Source organism: Myotis yumanensis, unplaced genomic scaffold (assembly GCF_028538775.1).
Source record: "Myotis yumanensis isolate MYYU_CA2020_CCGP unplaced genomic scaffold, mMyoYum1.0.hap1 SCAF_17, whole genome shotgun sequence".
Taxonomy (NCBI): domain Eukaryota; kingdom Metazoa; phylum Chordata; class Mammalia; order Chiroptera; family Vespertilionidae; genus Myotis; species Myotis yumanensis.
Window position 1 is genome coordinate 14,659,486 of NW_027223768.1, and position 17,879 is coordinate 14,677,364.

Genomic DNA, 17,879 nt, shown 5'->3' on the forward strand with positions numbered 1-17,879 from the left:
AGAGACGATGAGCAAGTATTTACTGAGCACCTACTACATGTGAGGCACTGGGGATGCAGCATTACATGAGACAGAACCAGTCCTCACCTCTGTGCGTTCAGGCTGGTAGAAAACCAGATGCTTTAGGAATTGTTACACATCCAGTCACTTAGCTGCAATGGCCTATGAGGGGAGGAAGGGCTGGACGCTGACGCAGGCGGAAGGGACAGCGCATGGAATAGTTCTGAGGTAGGACCATGGCAAGACACAGGAAAGAAGGGCTGTGTCTGAAGCAAGGGAGAGAGATACAGGTAAGGCAGGCAAGGCTTCCATCTGGGCAGGCACCCACAACCATGTTTGGGAACTGGGGCTTTATTTTAAGATCAAGGAAGATGAAAAGATCACTAGAATTCTGAGAAGCCGTGCAAGCCTGGGCAGCTAATAGCAGTAGCGTTAACAGAATCTCATGTGATGTCTCAGGAGAGCTGAGTTCCGTGGGAAGAGCGGAGAGTCGGGTTATAAATATACTGAGTGTGTGAGGGAGGGGAGATGGGGGACATTCTCCTGGAGACGCCCAGCGGAGTGTGTTCTGAGCTCAGGAAAAAGGCAGAGCCACAGGTGTTCATTAGAGAATCGGCTACAGCTGTCCTTTGAATTAGCCCATGAAGGAGGCAGCATAGCTGAGTGGAAGGAGCATGGACGGGGGAGTCAGACAGAACTGAGCTTGGGTTTGAGTGCATCGGCTTTGCTGGCTGTGTGACCTTGGGCGAGTGATTTAATTTCTGTGAAACTCAAGTGTCCTCATCTGTAAAATGGGCATGATGCTCGTTCGGCCTTGCAGGGTGGATCCTTGTTCCAGTTTAGATGAAATGAGATATGTAAAATGAACACTGGTGGGCCCATGGTACATTGCTCAGCACATGTTAAATACGACTATTCCTATGATTACTGTTATTGCTACAAAGTCAAAAGGTACTCACCATTCAGTAACCGTGGATGGGGCTTTGCCATGTGTCGGACACAGGTCTAGGTATGAACATATAGCAACAGACAAGCAAGATCCCGGCTCTCTAGCCCTTGTTTTCTAGTGCAGAGTCAGAGACCAGACCAATGAGTGACCAGAAGAGTGACTGGTAAGTATGAGCTAGGAATTAGAGTAGGGTCACGTGGGAGAGGAGGACTGGGGTCACTTTCAGTCCACTAGTCAGGGGAGGGCCCCCTAGGGGGGCAGTGTTTGAGCTGAAATTTGAAGAAGAGAAGGTAGTCTGGCAGGAGAGAAGAGCCTTCCAGCAAGGAGAGCAACAATTTCAGAGACCCCGAATGAGCACACAGATGCTGGTCTAGAACTAGGAAGCTCATGACATGCTGGCTGAGCTTATGGGCTTTGAACTCCAGCTCTGGCAGCTGTTAATGGTGCGACTTAGCCTGGATGTACTTCAGTTTCCACATCTGTAACGCGTAGATCATAATAGTACCTACCTCATAAGGCCAGTGGGAGGATTAAGTGAGATACACGAAAAGTGCTTAGAATAGTGCACAAAGCAAGAACTTGGTTTTTTGCCTGCTGGTGGTGTTCAGTGGTTGAGCATTTACCTATGAACCGGGAGGTCATGGTTTGATGCCCGGTCAAGGTACATGACTGGGTTGAGGGCATGATCCCCGTGTGGGGTGTGCAGGAGGCAGCCAATCAATGATTCTCTTTCACCATTGATGTTTCTGTCCCTCTCTCTTCCTCTCTGAAATCAATTAAAATGTATTTTAAAAAGAACTTGGTTTTTCAAAAATGAGAGGGGATTATTATACCTTGAGTCTAGTGGAAAAAAGAGAGGGGGTGGTAGGGTAGGCGATGGGGCCAGTGAAAAAAGCAAGGGCTGGATTATAGAGGCCACAGTCAGTGTCTGGGTTTTATTCAAAGTACAGTGGGAAGCCCTTGAACGATCTTAAGCTGTGAGTGACATGATCTGACTGGAAATTTTAAAAGATCATTCTGGCTGCTGTATGTAAAGTGGATCATAGGGATTTTTTTCTTCTAAAGGTCATGTGTTATCAGAATAAGCAGGCGCTCTTATTTGGGGCAGAGCGAGCGTCCTTCCCTTTGACTTGCTCCCAGAAGCATAGCACTCTGACACCGACCCACAATATGGCCTGAGCCCTGGTGCTTGGTCAGGAACTATAGTGGGCACTGGGGATGCAGAGACAAAGAAAATACAGTCCCGTGGGTAGTGCTTGGCTTCATTCCTGGCACACAGGAGGGGCTCCTGACATGACAGCTGCTCCTCGTCATTTTTGTGTATTTCTTACTCCTGCCCTCAGGAGCACATGGCAATGGGTGAACGGGGGCCAGAGATAATCAACTAGTACAACGTGGCGAACAATCACAGGGATGAAAGGTAAGGGCCTTGATGGCTGATATTATTCAGGATTAACTCCAAGAAAGAATGTGACAGAAGTTACTTAGATGGAAATGAAGGGATATTCTGAGAGAACTGACCCTTAAAGTAGGAGGAGGTTGGGAAGAAAGGCCCCAAGACGAAGGAGGAAGGACTTAGGAGAAAAGAAGAGAAAGACAAGGAGGGGCTCAGCATAGGCAAGATTGTAGAGATGTTGGCCATCGGTGATTTAGGCTGAGGCCCTGGGTAACCCTGATAGTATTAATTCTCTGGAGGTGGAATAAGGTAAGTATTTAGCAATAAATAATAAATAATCAAAAAAACTTTAAAACCTTTGGCCCAGCAATTTCACTTGGAAATTATTAAAGACATATGCAAAAATGTACCTACAGTAGAATACTTTGTAACAATTTAAAAAGTCACCAAAGAAAAAAAGAGCCGTCAAAGAATGCTTATTGGCATAAAGAAATGTTTGAGAAATAGTAAATGAAAAAGGAAGGTTACAAAACTGTATCATAGCATATTCCTTTAAAAAATAAATTCAGATGTACACAACTTAGTTATGTACCAAGCAGGAACGCATATATTTGTACACCAAGAACATGAACAATAATGTTCATAGAAACATGTTTAATAGTCCAAAATAGGGAACAACTGCCCTGGCCAGGTAGCTCAGTGGGTTAGGGCATTGTCCCGATAAGCCAAGATGTGGGTTCGATCCCCAGTCAGGGTTCTGAGAAGAATCAACCAATGAATGCATAAATAAGTAGAACAACAAATCACTGTTTCTCTTTCTCTCTCTCCCTTATTCTCTCTCAAAATAAAAAAATAACAAAACAAAATAGGAAACAACCCAATTCAGTGATGGTATATTCATACAATGGCATATTCTATAGCAATGAGATGAATAAACTACAACTACATTCAACAATGTCAATGATTCTCATTAGCATAATGTTCAAAACACAAAAGATCATGATCCCATTTATATGAAATTCAGCAGGCAAAGTTGATTTGTGCTCTTAGAAGTCAACAGCGGTCACTTTTATTTTTAGGCATGTTTTCTTAATTGTGGGAAAATACACATAACATAAAATTTACCATTTTAACCATTTTAAAGTGTACAATTCAGTGGCATTCATTAGAGTCACAATGTTGTGTAACCATGACCTCTATCAGTTCCAGAACTTTAACAGTACCCACTGAGCAGTCACTCCCCATTCCTCCCTGCCCCCATGATTAGTTACTTTTGAAGAGGAGAGAATAATTACGGGGGTGTTGGGGAAGGACATAATGAGGGACTTCTGGATATTAATAGTGTTCTAGTTTTTAAAAGTCTGGGTGGGGATTATATGGCTGTGTTCGTGTGAAAATTTACCTAGCTGTACATTGATAATTTATATACCTTTTGGATGTATGTTATATCTAAGTATACATAAATGTGCAGATCAGTTGATTTATAATGCCTTTAAAAGAAAATGTTCCTTACCATCAGAGGCAGAGGGAGTGTCACACCAAAGTGGCCTGGTCCCTGGTTTGCCTCGGGGCTGATACTTCTATATCTGCCCATCACGCTGCATGGTTTCGGACCTGCCCCCTCTCTCTGGCTGCCTTGCTTCCTGGTGGGGATGGAAGGAGTGGGGCCGGGGGGGGGGGGGGGGGGGGGATGAGGGAGAGAGGATGTTCCAGCTCTCCTTGGCCACTGGGTGGTTGTGCTGAGAGGACTCATTCCCTGCCAGGCTGGAATTAATCTTCACGTAAAAGCTGGGGAATGTGAAACGATAAGGTCAAGGCCAAGGTGAGCAGGCTGCCTGGACTGGCCTAAAGGAGCTTCAGGTAGCAACCAAGGGCTTCAAGAAAGCAAATGTCCCTCTCGTCTATCAAACCAGAGACAAGCAAGCACTCCCGAAAGAGATGTTCTTTTTTAAAATAGGTTTCTATTTCAGAGAGAAGAAGGAAGAGGGAGATAGAAACATCAATGATGAGAAAGAATCATTGATCAGCTGCCTCCTGAACTCCCCCTACTGGGATTGAACCCACAACCCAGGCATGTGCCCTGATTGGGAATCGAACTGTGTCCTCTTGATTCATGGGTCGATGCTCAACCACTGAGCCACACCAGCTGGGCCAGAAAGAGATTCTCATAAAGGAAGCCCTCTTCAATCAACCACACCCACCAAAAGAGGAAAGTACTAAGTTCTATCTACATGCAAGCTCCCCGTCCCTCTCTTTCAGGAATTCAAAATTAAGCCACCCTGGTCTTACTGGCTTTCTCATCTTTCAAATCTCAGTTTTTATCCTCATCCTCTCTAGGCACTCAGACATTACTAGCCTCTCCCTCCTCTGTGCTTCCATAGCACCTTGTTTACAGCTCTATGGAGCAGCCACCGTATTGGGTCATAAGTCTTTGTTACCAAACTGTGGCAACAAAGCCAGGACTAGGTCTTTCTGATCACTGCATCTCAACACCTATGCAGTAGACACCCAGCAAACATGGGTCTGATTATTGAAGGTGGACTTTCTTTGACCCTTTCCCCACATGCTGTGACGGCATACATTCCTTTCCTTCTTTGTAGGCTTTTGTTCTTCAATCCTTTCCTTGATTCCAAGATTTTCTAAATTCTTCAGATGGTATTACATGTTCGTGCCTGCACTTGCCTTGGAGCCTGTGGAGCAGGTTTATGGCTCACTTCCACGGGCAGTACGGAGCCTGCAGCCATCCCACTTCTCTCCAGTTCTTTTTCGGGTATTTGTCCTGCTCTTCCTTCACAATTCCAGGACCTGAGCTTTTATTTATTTTCCCAGTTTCCAAAGGCTTTATTAGTAAATATGTGTTAGAAAAAGGATAGTCCTATTGCTCCCAAGTCAATGGACGGAAGAGCCAAAGGGGACTGATGCTTTGTCCACCTCTTATTTATAGATCCAGCCAAACGCACAAGACGTGTCGTCACCAATTCTTTGGGCTTAAACCACAGGCTGGTTTCTCTCTCGGCACTTTTTACTGAATCACTGCAGTGAATGATGTTCCTGCCAACTTGAATGCAAAAGTCTCCGTGAATGGTGGCTGGCTTAGAATCTGCTGGATTGGTCTCCCCAAGCATCACTCTCCCTGTCTTCACCACATTCAGCCCCTCCCAGACCACGGTCACCACAGGCCCAGAGCTCATGTACGTCACCAGCCCAAGGTAGAATGGGTGGTCTTTCAGGTCAATGCGGTGCTGTTTCAGGAGTTCCTCAGAGGCCTGGTGGACATCCATGGTGACGAGGCAGAACCCCTTCTTCTCGCACTTGATGCTGCTGCCCATCAGGCCGCACTGCACGCCGTCAGGCTTGATGGTGAGGAAGGTGAGCTCCATGCTGGCTCTGTTCCGAGAAGCGGGCTGGCCTGGCAGCTGTGCTGCTCTGCACAGCCAGAGCCCAGGAACTGAGCTTTTAGAGGGGAACGTTCCTCTCCACAGTAAAGGGTGTCAGTCCTGTACTAGCCCTATTTGTTGAGCCCTCACCATATGCCAGGCACTGAGCTGGCTCATGGTCTAGCAGGAGAGAGTCACAGCCTTAGACTGGTTCATTTAGTCATTGGACATCCTCTGGAAACATATAGGAAGTCATCTGATTTAGTCCTTGGTCAGGCATAGCTTCCTTAAGGAACTGACATTTCTGCCAGATGTTCACAGGTAAGTACATGGAGGTTGAGGGGGAATGGGTAACAAAAGAGCCAAGTGAACTACATGTTTAAAGGGCCGTGAAGTATAGAGGATGGAAGGGAGAGAATGTGCAAGGATCTTAAAGACATTGCCAATATTTGAAGTGTGGAGCGGGGGCGTAGGGGTGCCGATGAGGTTGAAGAAGTAGGCAGAGATGGAATAAGACAGAGCCTTGATACATGATAAGCCTGCTTTAGTTAGGAACCTTTTGGTTGAAAGTGACAAAAATCCACCTAAGAAAAAAGGGAAGCTTTTATTGGCTCAGAAGCTAAGAGTTCAGGGCTTTCAAGATCAAAGATGTCATTGAATTTTGACACCTCTCTCTGTCTCATCTGTGCTTTCCTTTGTGATAGCTTCATTCTAGGACTGGCCCCTGTGAAATGGTCTTCTGATCCTCCTCCTCACACAGAAGCCGGAGACTGGAGTGGAAGGGGGTGGGGGTGAAAGGCTAACCGATGGAAGCCACTAATCTTCCTTCCACTTTCCAAGACCTTTAAGGTTACCTTCTCTTCAGGCCACGGCCAGAGGCCCTCACCTTAGACTTCTTGGCCTTTTAGGGAATTTATGGAGGGAGGCAGAGAATGGGACATGGAGGGACCCTGTTCCCAGACTCCAAAGCTTTCGTTTTCTTAAGGTTAGCAAGCCCACAGTCCCCTGTCTCTTTTCCGTAGGGCATTTTCTCTGCTGCATCCTCAGCCTCGCCGCCGGGAGGCAGGATCCTCTGGGTTTGACAAGAGAAAAAAGGAGAGCGGGGACCCAGAACCTCCTCCCGACTTCCGCCCCCTCATTCTGGCCTCCAGATCCTCTGCTCTAAGCTGGTCCTGACCTATTTGCCAGACTCGCTGTTCCTCCCTTCTCTTCTCAAACCACCTCCGCGTCCTGCCCCAGCTTCTGGGTTTCACAACTCCTCCACCGTCGGCTTGACACACCCCCTAACTAACCAGGACCAGCAAAAGAAGATCCCATCCCGAGACCCCTTTTATTTACTGGGTTCCGGCGCTTCCGCCTCCGGGGCGAAGACTCCTCCCCCTCCCCGTCCCAATTGTATTCCCTGGAAGAGCAGCCGGAAAAGCCTCCGCCGCCAGGAGCTGGTTCCTCCTCGCGGCCCCGTGCACGCCCCACAATTGCCGCGGCATCCTGGGCCCCGCTCCCAGCCGGGCGGGCGGCGCGGGCTCCGGCGAGACTTCAGCACCACGGACAGCACCCGACCCGGCCCTCAGGCCCTCCCGCCCTCGGCGCGCTCCCGCGGGTCTAGGTGCGGCGGCGAGCGATGCCCACAGCATGGCCTGGTGCTCCGAGCCCATGGCGCTGCTCCTCCTTTTCGGCCTCCTCTGGCTGTGCTCAGGTAACCACAGGCCACGGCGCTCTGTCTCACCCCGGTCAGGCTCAGGTGGAAGGAAGGGATTCCTAGAGATTGGGGGGCCCGGGAGGGGGGGGCTGCTGGGAGTTAGGGGAGAGACCTTTGGGCCTGCAGGGAGGCCCCGGGGCACTGCCCTGGGAGGAGGACATACCTTAAGGACATACCCTAAGGAGTAAGGAAGAGGTAGAAACCTGGGCAGTGGTGCTGGAAAGGGTGTGGACACACAAAGGAAGGAGGGAGGGAATCTCCCCTGGCGTTCTAGGCCAGCAGGAGGGCAGGCTCTGCAGCTGAGACGCTGTGTGAAGCATTCTATCAAGAAATCTACCTGGTTCAGCACCCTCCTTTGTCTCTCCATCATTCCCTGTCCATCACATTGGGGTCCTGATTCTGGTCGCTCCACAGGGGCAAGGCAGGAGGGGGAGAGAAGTGACTTCAACTCTCTCCTAGGGCTGGACAGAAGGCTTGGAGGGCATAGGCTCTGCCAGGCTGGGGCCAGGGAGGAGCACTCTGAGGGGATGGGGTGTGTTTGTGCAGAGTTACAGACGGTGATAGAGTGTATGAAGGGCAGGTACAAAGGAAATGTACAACCTAAGGAGACTTCCACACGTGGAGGCACGTAACGTGACTTGCACGCATAGATGAGCACTGACTGAGGGGAAAGGGTGGGTGGTGGGACATGAGTAACGGTTCCTTTTGACCACCCTCCAAAACCCCCCTGGAATGGTAGGTATCTTCTAGGACAGCGGTTCTCAACCTGTGGGTCTCAACCCCTTTGGGGGTCGAACGACCCTTTCACAGGGGTCGCCTAAGACCATCGGAAAACACATATATAATTACATATTGTTTTTGTGATTAATCACTATGCTTTAATTATGTTAGTTTGTAACAATGAAAATACATCCTGCATATCAGATATTTACATGATGATTCATAACAGGAGCAAAATTACAGTTATGAAGTAGCAACGAAAATAATTTTATGGTTGGGGGGTCACCACAACATGAGGAACTGTATTAAAGGGTTGCAGCATTAGGAAGGTTGAGAACCACTATTCTAGGAGAAGCCATGGAAACATGGGTTTCTCTTGAAACCACCCTCTGAGACCTCGCAGGAGAGCAGGTCTCCACTGATCCTTGCAGAATGGTTTCTGAGTCCGGAGGACTCTGTGTTGGGCTGTCTGGGTAACTTGGTCACTGATCCCAGGGAGGAATTTCTCTCTGAGGGGCCTTTATGGGGAAAACTAAGCATTTGAATACCTTAGGGATGGAGCATTGGGGAAGCTGCGGCCTCCTGTTTGGGCCTGGGTTGCCCCATTTGCCTAGGGCGAGTGAGACCCTGGGTGGGCCTTTCTTGCCTCTTTACTTACTTCCTGCCCCTCAACCTATTGCCCAGGAGTCTGGGGTACGGACACAGAGGAGCGGCTGGTGGAGCATCTCTTGGATCCTTCCCGCTACAACAAGCTTATCCGCCCAGCTACCAATGGCTCTGAGCTGGTGACAGTACAGCTCATGGTATCACTGGCCCAGCTCATCAGTGTGGTGAGTGGGAGGTCCCAAACCCTCTGCTCAGCTGCTGAAGTCAACACGCCAGAATGTGTTTGTGTTTGTGCTTACTCCTCTGGAGTTCCCAAGGCCTGGGAGGTGTGGGAGGAGCCATGGGTGGGTGGGGTGGGCCCAACGGCTAGAGGGCCTTCTCAAGGGCTTCTCTTCTTTCCTGTAGCATGAGCGGGAGCAGGTCATGACCACCAATGTCTGGCTGACCCAGGTTAGTGCTCTTCCCACCCCTGGTCTTCTCTTTCCTCCTTTTCCCTTTCTTTTCGTGTGTCTTTTCCCTCCTTTAATCTCCCGAAAAGAGGCAGAAAGGTATAGACTTTGGAGTCCTAATTAACTGGATTTGCATCTTAGTTCTTCCACTCACCAGCTCTGTGACTTGAACATGTTAAACTCTGCAAGATTGGTTTTCTCAGTTGTAAAATGTGGATTCTAATATCGTGGGTTAGCTGTTAAAATTAAATGAGAAAGTATTTTATGATTCACATTTGCTGGGCAGAGAAGTCACTGTGGGAAGGTGATGGCTTGAAAAGCTTCCTCAAGCCAGATGGGCCTCCCCGCCCCCCGTTGTCCCTGTTCTTCACCTTGAGCTCTTCCCAGGGCAGAGGTTGATGTTGCCTCCCTCTCTCCCTTTCTCAGGAATGGGAGGATTATCGCCTTACTTGGAAGCCTGAGGAGTTCGACAACATGAAGAAAGTTCGACTCCCTTCCAAACACATTTGGCTCCCAGATGTGGTCCTATACAACAAGTAGGTGACCCTGGAGTAATGAGGAGGCTGGGGGAGACCATGGCAGTGCTCAGGGAAGGAAGGGGTCTTGGGGAACGTAAATCAGCTCCTGCTGGGTATAGAGAAGATATTTTTCTTTGGCGAAGATTCAGTCACTACGCAGATAGACAGACCCAGACCAGAGATGTATAATATGGACGGCCAAGGTGACTGGCCCATGGTCAGCCCCCTCTCAGTCAGTTAGGAGTCCCAGTGTTTGGAGCTGCAGTGGGATAGAAATAAGGATTGACAGCCCTCAGTGCCTAAACTGATTCACAGTTCAATTCCCCGTCAGGTCACATGCCTGGGTTGTGGGCTCCATCCCCAGTGGGGGGTATGCAGGAGGCAGCCAATCAATGTTTGTCTCTCATCATTGATGTTTCTGTCTCTCTCTCCCCCTTCCTTCCTCTCTGAAATCAACAAAAAATATATATTTTAAAAAAGGAATAGACTTTTCCTGGAGGCTTAGGCAAGATCAGAGAACATGGAGGTCTCAGTTTCTCCTCCAGGTTCCATACCCTCTCCTGAAATAATAAATGATCCCTCTTACCCCCAAGATCCAAAACCACCGGTGGGACCATCTCTTGCTCCCACCTGCCTCTGTCCCCCTCCATTGCTCGGGGAGCCTCATTCTGGCCTCCCTGGCTCCCCCAACTCCTCCATCCGCATGTGAAGCAAACAACTTACACAATGCATGACAAGCAGCAGGCGTGTCCCTCACCCCCTTCCTCCAGTTCCTCATCTCTGAGGGGCCTCACAGATCTCCTCAGAGAACACCCTTCCCCCCACAACCCCACCCAGACACCATTCTTGCTCCATTCCTGCTCTGCCACCTGATACTCCGGAGGTGGGTTTCCTCTCCTCCCAGCGAGGGCTAGGGTGATGGGTGGGGGTGTAGGAGCGCCGAGGCCAGCGCTGACTTCCTCTCACCCCTGGGCAGTGCGGACGGCATGTATGAGGTGTCCTTCTACTCCAATGCCGTGGTCTCCTACGACGGCAGCATCTTCTGGCTGCCGCCCGCCATCTACAAGAGCGCCTGCAAGATCGAAGTGAAGCACTTCCCGTTCGACCAGCAGAACTGCACCATGAAGTTCCGCTCCTGGACCTACGACCGCACGGAGATCGACCTGGTGCTCAAGAGCGACGTGGCCAGCCTGGACGACTTCACCCCCAGCGGCGAGTGGGACATCGTGGCGCTGCCAGGCCGGCGCAACGAGCACCCCGACGACTCGACTTACGTGGACATCACCTACGACTTCATCATCCGCCGCAAGCCGCTCTTCTACACCATCAACCTCATCATCCCCTGCGTGCTCATCACCTCGCTGGCCATCCTGGTCTTCTACCTGCCGTCCGACTGCGGCGAGAAGATGACCCTGTGCATCTCCGTGCTGCTGGCGCTCACCGTCTTCCTGCTGCTCATCTCCAAGATCGTGCCGCCCACCTCCCTGGACGTGCCCCTGGTCGGCAAGTACCTCATGTTCACCATGGTGCTCGTCACCTTCTCCATCGTCACCAGCGTGTGCGTGCTCAACGTGCACCACCGCTCGCCCACCACGCACACCATGGCGCCCTGGGTCAAGGCCCTGTTCCTGGAGAAGCTGCCTCCGCTGCTCTTCATGCAGCAGCCGCGCCACCACTGCGCCCGCCAGCGCCTGCGCCAGAGGCGGCGCCAGCGGGAGCGAGAGGGCGCCGGAGCCCGCTTTTTCCGCGAAGCCCCGGGGGCCGACTCCTGCACGTGCTTCGTCAACCACGCGTCCGTCCAGGGCGTGGCGGGGGCCTTCGGGGCGGAGCCCGCGCCGGTCCCTGAGCGAGCGCGGTGGCCCTGCGCCTGTGGCCTCCGGGAGGCGGTGGACGGCGTGCGCTTCATCGCGGACCACATGCGCAGCGAGGACGAGGATCAGAGCGTGAGTGCGCGGGACTCGGGTGGGTGCGGCGGCATCTGGAAAGCAGTCGCACGGTGGATAGACCCGCAAAGCTGGTCGGGCGGGATGCGGGGAACGTGAGGCGGCTGGGGGCTGGGGGCTGGGGTGCTGGCCAGGGTTTTGGATTGGCCTCCGGGAGGAAGCGCCGCCCGAGCTGGAGTCCTGCGGGATGACCTTGCGCTTCCTGGGGACCAGCGCCCGGTGGGGAAATGCCCCCTGCGGGCATCGCTAGTGGCGGAGGGCGCCCGGGAAGGGGAGGAGGCCCTTCTGGGTTTGCAGCTGGCCTGTCCCCGCCGCTTGCATTCCCGAGCCCAAGTTGCTAATCTTCAGCTCTTAGCACAGACCGAGACTGAGTTCTTCCTGTGCCCCACGGGAGCAGGGAAGGCAAAATTAAAGGCAGTGGGAGGGTGTGGGGAGGGGGGAGGAGTGGGTGTTAAGAGGATCCAAGAGCCTGCTGGTGCAGGAGACAGTCCCAAATCAATTTACCGTTTCTGCTCTTCTGGGTCCAGGGGAATGGCCTCGTGAAATATGGATGGAGGTAGGAGAGGTGGGGCCAGAGCTTCTGAGACTCGCCCCCGGCTTTCTGCACAGCTGGCAGCTCCTCAGAAAGGGGACTCCAATGGTTTCCGAATCTGAGAGCCGAGTAAGAAGAGTTGACATGCCCTTACTTTGAGTGCCCCCGCGCGTGCGCGCGCAGCCTTTGGGTACCTGGCTAGTTCCAGGCAGCTGCTCAGCTGTTGCCATGGTGACCAGTGAGGTTTCTGCTGGGTCGCTGCCATTCCAGTTTGAGGGTGAGGAAGGGGGAGCTCCTGCACCGCTGTTTGGGGGGCGGGGGTGGAGGACTTCAGAGCCTGGCGTTTGAGCAGGTCCCGGTGGCAGAAGAGGTGTTGCCCAGGCTGGAGGTGATGGGTGGAAGCTTCGGAGCCAGCAGAGGCCGAGTAGGGGCTGCATGGGTCGGGGTGGAGGTGCTTCTCACAGCCCCGCCCCTGCTGCCGTCCACGCCTGTCAGGTGCGTTTACCCGGCAGGGTGCCGGGGATGCAGTGACCTACTTGGCTGCCCCACAGGCATCTCAAACTCGACCTGTCCCAAACGGAGTGCTTGCTCTGCATCCCACCCACTCCTCTCCTCATCTGCTATTTTAGGAAATGGCATCACCTTCCACCTGATGGGTCAGACTAAAAACCTGGAGTGACTCTCCACTTCTGGAGTCATCCTTTTTAAAAATACATTTTTATTGATTCTTTTTTAGAGAGAGAGGAAGGGAGAGGGAGAGAGAGAAACATCCGTGTGAGAACATGGATCAGCTGCCTCACGCCTGCTGCCCATGGGGGATCGAGCTCGCAAGCTGGGCATGTAGCCTGACTCGGATCCAACTGATAAACCTTACAGCGCACAGGATGGCGCCCCACCAACTGAGCCACACCGGTGCTTGTTTTTCCTTGTTAATCCTCACCTGAGGCTTTTTTTTTTTTAATAAAAAAAGTACTTGTGTTGATTTCAGAGAGGAAGGGAGAGAGAGAGAGAGAGAGAGAGAAACATCAATGATGAGAGAGAATCATTGATAGGCTGCCTCCTGCACACACCTCACTGGGATCTGAGCCCACAACCTGGCCACGTACCCTGATTGGGAAATTGAACCATGACCTCCTGGTTCATAGGTCAATGCTCATCCTCTGAGCCACACCGGCCATGCTCACCGGAGGATATTTGTTCCTTTGCTTTTCAGAGAGAGAGTGAGAGGGAGAGAAAGAGAGAAACATTGATGTGAGAGAGACACATTAATTGGTTGCCTCCCTGCATGCACCCCCATAGGGGGCAGGGAATGAATCCACAACCCCGGTGCATGCCCTGGACCAGGAATTGAACCTGAGACCCTTTGGTGCACAGGGTGATGCTCCAACCACTGAGCATGCTGGCCAAGGCTGCTTTTTTTTGTTTTTGTTAACCTCACCTGAGGATTTGTTTTCATTGGTTTCAGAGAGAAAGGAAGGGAGAGAGAGGGAGAGGGATAGAGAGAGAGAGAGAGAGAGAGAGAGAGAGAGAAACATTGATGTGAGAAACATGGATCGGTTGCCTTGAGTACGTGCCCCAACTGGGGATTGAACCCGAAACCTAGGTATGTGCCCTAGGAAATCGAACCCGCAATCTTTTGGTGCATGGGATGATACTCCAACCAACTAAGCTACCTGGCCAGGGTGTAATTCTTATATTTTTACTTATTTTGTGCCCATCTCTCTCAGTAGACAGTAACCCACAGGATGTGTTTGTGTTGCGCTCATTATATCCCCAGTGCCAGCATGGTGCCAGGTACACAGCAGGCACACTTGTGACATGAATGAGTCATTATTCAGCTGCTGACTAAATGAAGGGCACAGGTGCCTCCTTCCCAACCCCCAGCTAGCGGGGCTGCAGATGAACATGTGTGCTAAGACCTGGGCTCAGGCTGGCGTGGAGCAGCTCCGAGGGGAGCCAGAGCTTCCCCTGAAACCCACAGAGGCCATTGTCTTTTTGACTCATTTGTTCACATCTGGGACTTAGTCCTCACCGTCTGGGGCCTTCGTGCTCAAGATGATATTGGTGGATGGGGCTCCCCATGCAGTCATGTAAGGAGCAGAGGGAGCCATTCATTGACTAATTCAACACCCATTTACTGGTGCTCTGTGTTCCATGTGCTGGAATTACAAAGATGAATTTGACGGGCCCTTGTGGTTTAGGAGCTGAAGGGAGAGGTATGGGGTGGGGCAGAGGGAGGGGGTGCAGATATGCAAATTGGAATGGTAACACAGTGCAGTATAAATACTGTGCTAGAAATGTGTACACAGTGTTAAAGGAACCCAGAAGGGACAAAGGTTCATTCTTATCAGGGGCATCAGGAAAGCTTTCATAGGAGAGGTGACATTTGATTTGGGCTTTGAAGGATGTATAGGAGTTCACCAGGTATAGACAGAGAGGACAGGAATTCCAGACAGAAAAGAAACTCAAAGGCATGGAGAACTGAGAGCCCATGTGGGGTTTGGTAAATCTGAGTTAGAGCATGGAAGAGGATAGGAGGCTCATGTTGTCATGGGTGGGTCTTGATTCCAGATTCGGGAGTTTGGATAGGTCCTGAAGGCAGTGGGGCCACTGCTGGGGGCTTTGGAAAGGTCACTCTGGGATCTTTTTTTTTTTTTTTTTTTTTTTTTTTTTTTTTTTAAATATATTTTATTGATTTTTTTACAGAGAGGAAGGGAGAGAGATAGAGAGTTAGAAACATCGATGAGAGAGAAACACCGATCAGCTGCCTCCTGCACATCTCCCACTGGGGAAGCGCCCGCAACCCAGGTACATGCCCCTGACCGGAATCGAACCTGGGACCTTTCAGTCCGCAGGCCGACGCTCTATCCACTGAGCCAAACCGGTTTCGGCTACTCTGGGATCTTGAAGGAGAGGCATGGTGTGTGTGTGTGTGTAAGGTGGGACCTGCTTATACCCATTCCGCTCCTATCTTGCATCATGTGACTGATATCCTTGGGCATCATTTGTCCCCGTCCAGGTGAGCGAGGACTGGAAGTATGTTGCCATGGTGATCGACCGGCTGTTCCTTTGGATCTTTGTCTTCGTCTGTGTCTTTGGCACCATCGGGATGTTCCTCCAGCCTCTCTTCCAGAACTACACCACCGCCACCTTCCTCCACGCAGACCACTCGGCTCCCAGCTCCAAGTGAGCCTCCCTCACCCATCTCCACGGCCCTTCACCCCTCTGCCCTCTGTTGTACAATCGTTTTGGGTGGAAGAGGATGAGCTACCAGGAAGAGGGGCGCTGCCCACAAAGATCCATCCTTCCACGTCACCTGGAGCCTCTCCCCCCACCCACAGCCAGCTCCACCTGGCAGCTGGGCCAGCCGCTCTCCTCCTCCTGCACCCATAGTGTTGCTGGTTGAGGATGAGGCCGAGAAAAGGAGGGTGGAGATATCAGTGACTTCCAGCCTGAGGGAAGTGTGAAGGGGAAGGGGCTGAGAAGGGGCCAGAATCTTCCACTGCCTTCCAGTCACGGGAAAGGGTGAGAGGGACAGGGGCTCCAGCTCTGTGCTGGGCCGGCCCAACACAATGGCAGCTCAGAAGGGAGGAGCGAGAGGAGAGAGGCCTGGGTGTGACCGGATGCTTGCCTCAGCCCCAGGGAACAGCAGCTGGGCGGGGTGGGCCTCACAGGGGGCACAGGTTCCTGGCCAGAGGGTTCTCTGCTGCTGTGGTCAGACACCTGGAGGGAGCTTCCAGCCCGGTCCCACCGCCCCAGCTCCCCTCCTCCCGGTGAGGGATTCTCCGCACCTGCTGGACTTTCCTTCCTTCTTGCTCTGCCAGGGTGTGAAGGACAAGGCTGGGTATTGGGAGCCTCTGAGATTTGAGTCTTTGCGTGACCTGCTTGGAGCCTGAGGTCTGAGGACACACACTTTGGGGGAAGGGCAAGTTCACAGGCTGTTTTTACCCCCCGTTGAACTGACTGGTTGTTTGAAGTAAATGAAGGATGTTAGCTGTAAGCAGAGCCAGCTTTTTTAATTTTTTTAAATATGTTTTTTTAATTGATTTTAGAGAGAAGGGAGAGGGACAGAGAGATAGAAACATCGATGAGAGAGAAATTTCCATCTGCTGCCTCCTGCATACCCTACACTGGGGATCCATCCTGCAACCTGGGCATGTGCCCTGACTGGGAATCGAACCATGACCACACGGTTCATAGGTCAACTCTCAACCACTGGGCCACACTGGCCGGGTCAGACCCAGCCTTTTTTCGTCAGCAGAGCTGGCTGCCAGGAGAGAGCCGGCTGTGGAGGCCAGCGGGCAGGGCGGGAGTGGCCACATCAGCACTGCTCCTGCTCCGCCCTCCTCTTCAGGGCTGTTCTTCCTGCTCTCGCCCCTCCTCTCACCCCGCCCACCCAGACCTGAGCAAGATTGCGGTGGGACAGGACTGCTGCTGCCAGTAGCTCCCCAGAAGGCATCCCATCCTGTGAGTCTGTGGAGGCTATATTCTGACACTGCTCCCAGGGGACAGCTGGAGGCCACCTGGCCTGTTAGCACAGGAAACAGACCTCTTATGGGATCTTCTGTCCCCATCCCTGCCAAGTGACTGGCTCTGATTTATGGTCCCAGCCTGTGCTCAGTGGCAGGTCACAGAGGGGTCAGTCTGCCAAGTGCACTGAGGGGTCTGGCCCCCACACACCATGCTGTTCTTGAGCCCAGCTGGACTCCTGTGCCCCCAGGCACAGCACAGGTTGGGGTGCCAGTGGGTGAGAGGAGACGCACGGCATATGCAGAGCGCTGGCCCGGGGTCCCATTCTGGATTCTAGTCCCAGCTCTGCCACTGAACCGTCCTGAGCACCTCTGCCTTGTTGGGTCTCTGCTCCCTCATCTATGAAATGGGGACAGTGATGACCTCTTTATGGGGTTGTTGTGAGGATGAAGGGCTGTTTGTGAAAAAGCCCCGTGCGCTCGTGGGCACAGAGTGGGTGATTTATTTCTGTGGAGTCAGAGCTGGTGGGAATGGGGTCGCCTGTCATGTCAGTCTCCCCCTAGACCCTTGCTTACCCTCTCTCTCTCTTTCTTTTTAGTTTTTATGTACTTTTTATTTTATTTTTAAAAAATCTTTATTGTTGAGAATATTACAGGTGTCTCCCTGTCCTCCACCCCACTGCTCCCCTCTACCCGGGTCCTGCCCCACCCCAGGCCTTCACCAGCCTATTGTCTGTGTCCATAGGTAAGATTTTCGGTTAATCTCTTCCTGCCCCCTCCCCAGTTCCCCTGAGATTCGTCAGTCTGTTCCATGCTCCCATGACTCTGAGTTTGTTTTATTCACCAGTTTATTTTGTTCATTAGATATCTTCTTCGTTTATCTTGATTTTTAGATTCGATTGTTGATAGATATGTATTTGTTGCCATTATACTGTTCATGTTTTTTATCTTTTCTTCTTCTTAAATAATACCCTCCAACACCCTATATAAGAAAAGGCTAATATACAAATTGTCCCCTTGACCGGGAGTTCAACCAGGGGGGTGCCGGCCGGCCAACTGCCCGCAGCCCCTCCCCTCTACTGTCCCGTTCCCCCCCCCCCCCCCGCCCCCATCCGGGGACCCCACCTGTGCACGAATTATAACCTTATAACCATGGTTTTGAACTCTATCCAGTAGTTTGCTTGCTTCCATTTCTTTCATTTGTGGTATGTTTGTCTCTGC

The 17,879-nt window shown here is 51.8% G+C and overlaps 1 protein-coding gene and 1 pseudogene across 2 annotated transcripts in view; one reads left to right on the forward strand and one right to left on the reverse strand.

Annotated features, from left to right (window-relative positions):
- Nucleotides 1-5,279: 5,279 nt before the first annotated feature.
- On the reverse strand, nucleotides 5,280-7,209 carry LOC138996136 (nucleoside diphosphate kinase B pseudogene; annotated as a pseudogene).
- The window catches only part of CHRNB2 (cholinergic receptor nicotinic beta 2 subunit), a 31,905-nt gene continuing 19,691 nt past the window's right edge, over nucleotides 5,666-17,879 (forward strand). Inside the window, exons 1-7 of one of the 2 annotated variants that reach the window (XM_070396755.1) lie at nucleotides 5,666-5,714; nucleotides 6,745-7,418; nucleotides 8,826-8,971; nucleotides 9,153-9,197; nucleotides 9,623-9,732; nucleotides 10,691-11,657; nucleotides 15,209-15,375. In XM_070396755.1, coding sequence (XP_070252856.1) covers nucleotides 7,355-7,418; nucleotides 8,826-8,971; nucleotides 9,153-9,197; nucleotides 9,623-9,732; nucleotides 10,691-11,657; nucleotides 15,209-15,375 — 1,499 coding nt within the window. In that variant the 5' untranslated portion in view covers nucleotides 5,666-5,714; nucleotides 6,745-7,354. Of the gene's footprint in view, nucleotides 5,715-6,744; nucleotides 7,419-8,825; nucleotides 8,972-9,152; nucleotides 9,198-9,622; nucleotides 9,733-10,690; nucleotides 11,658-15,208; nucleotides 17,606-17,879 lie in introns of those variants that run through there. The other variant, XM_070396756.1, reaches the window with a different exon arrangement.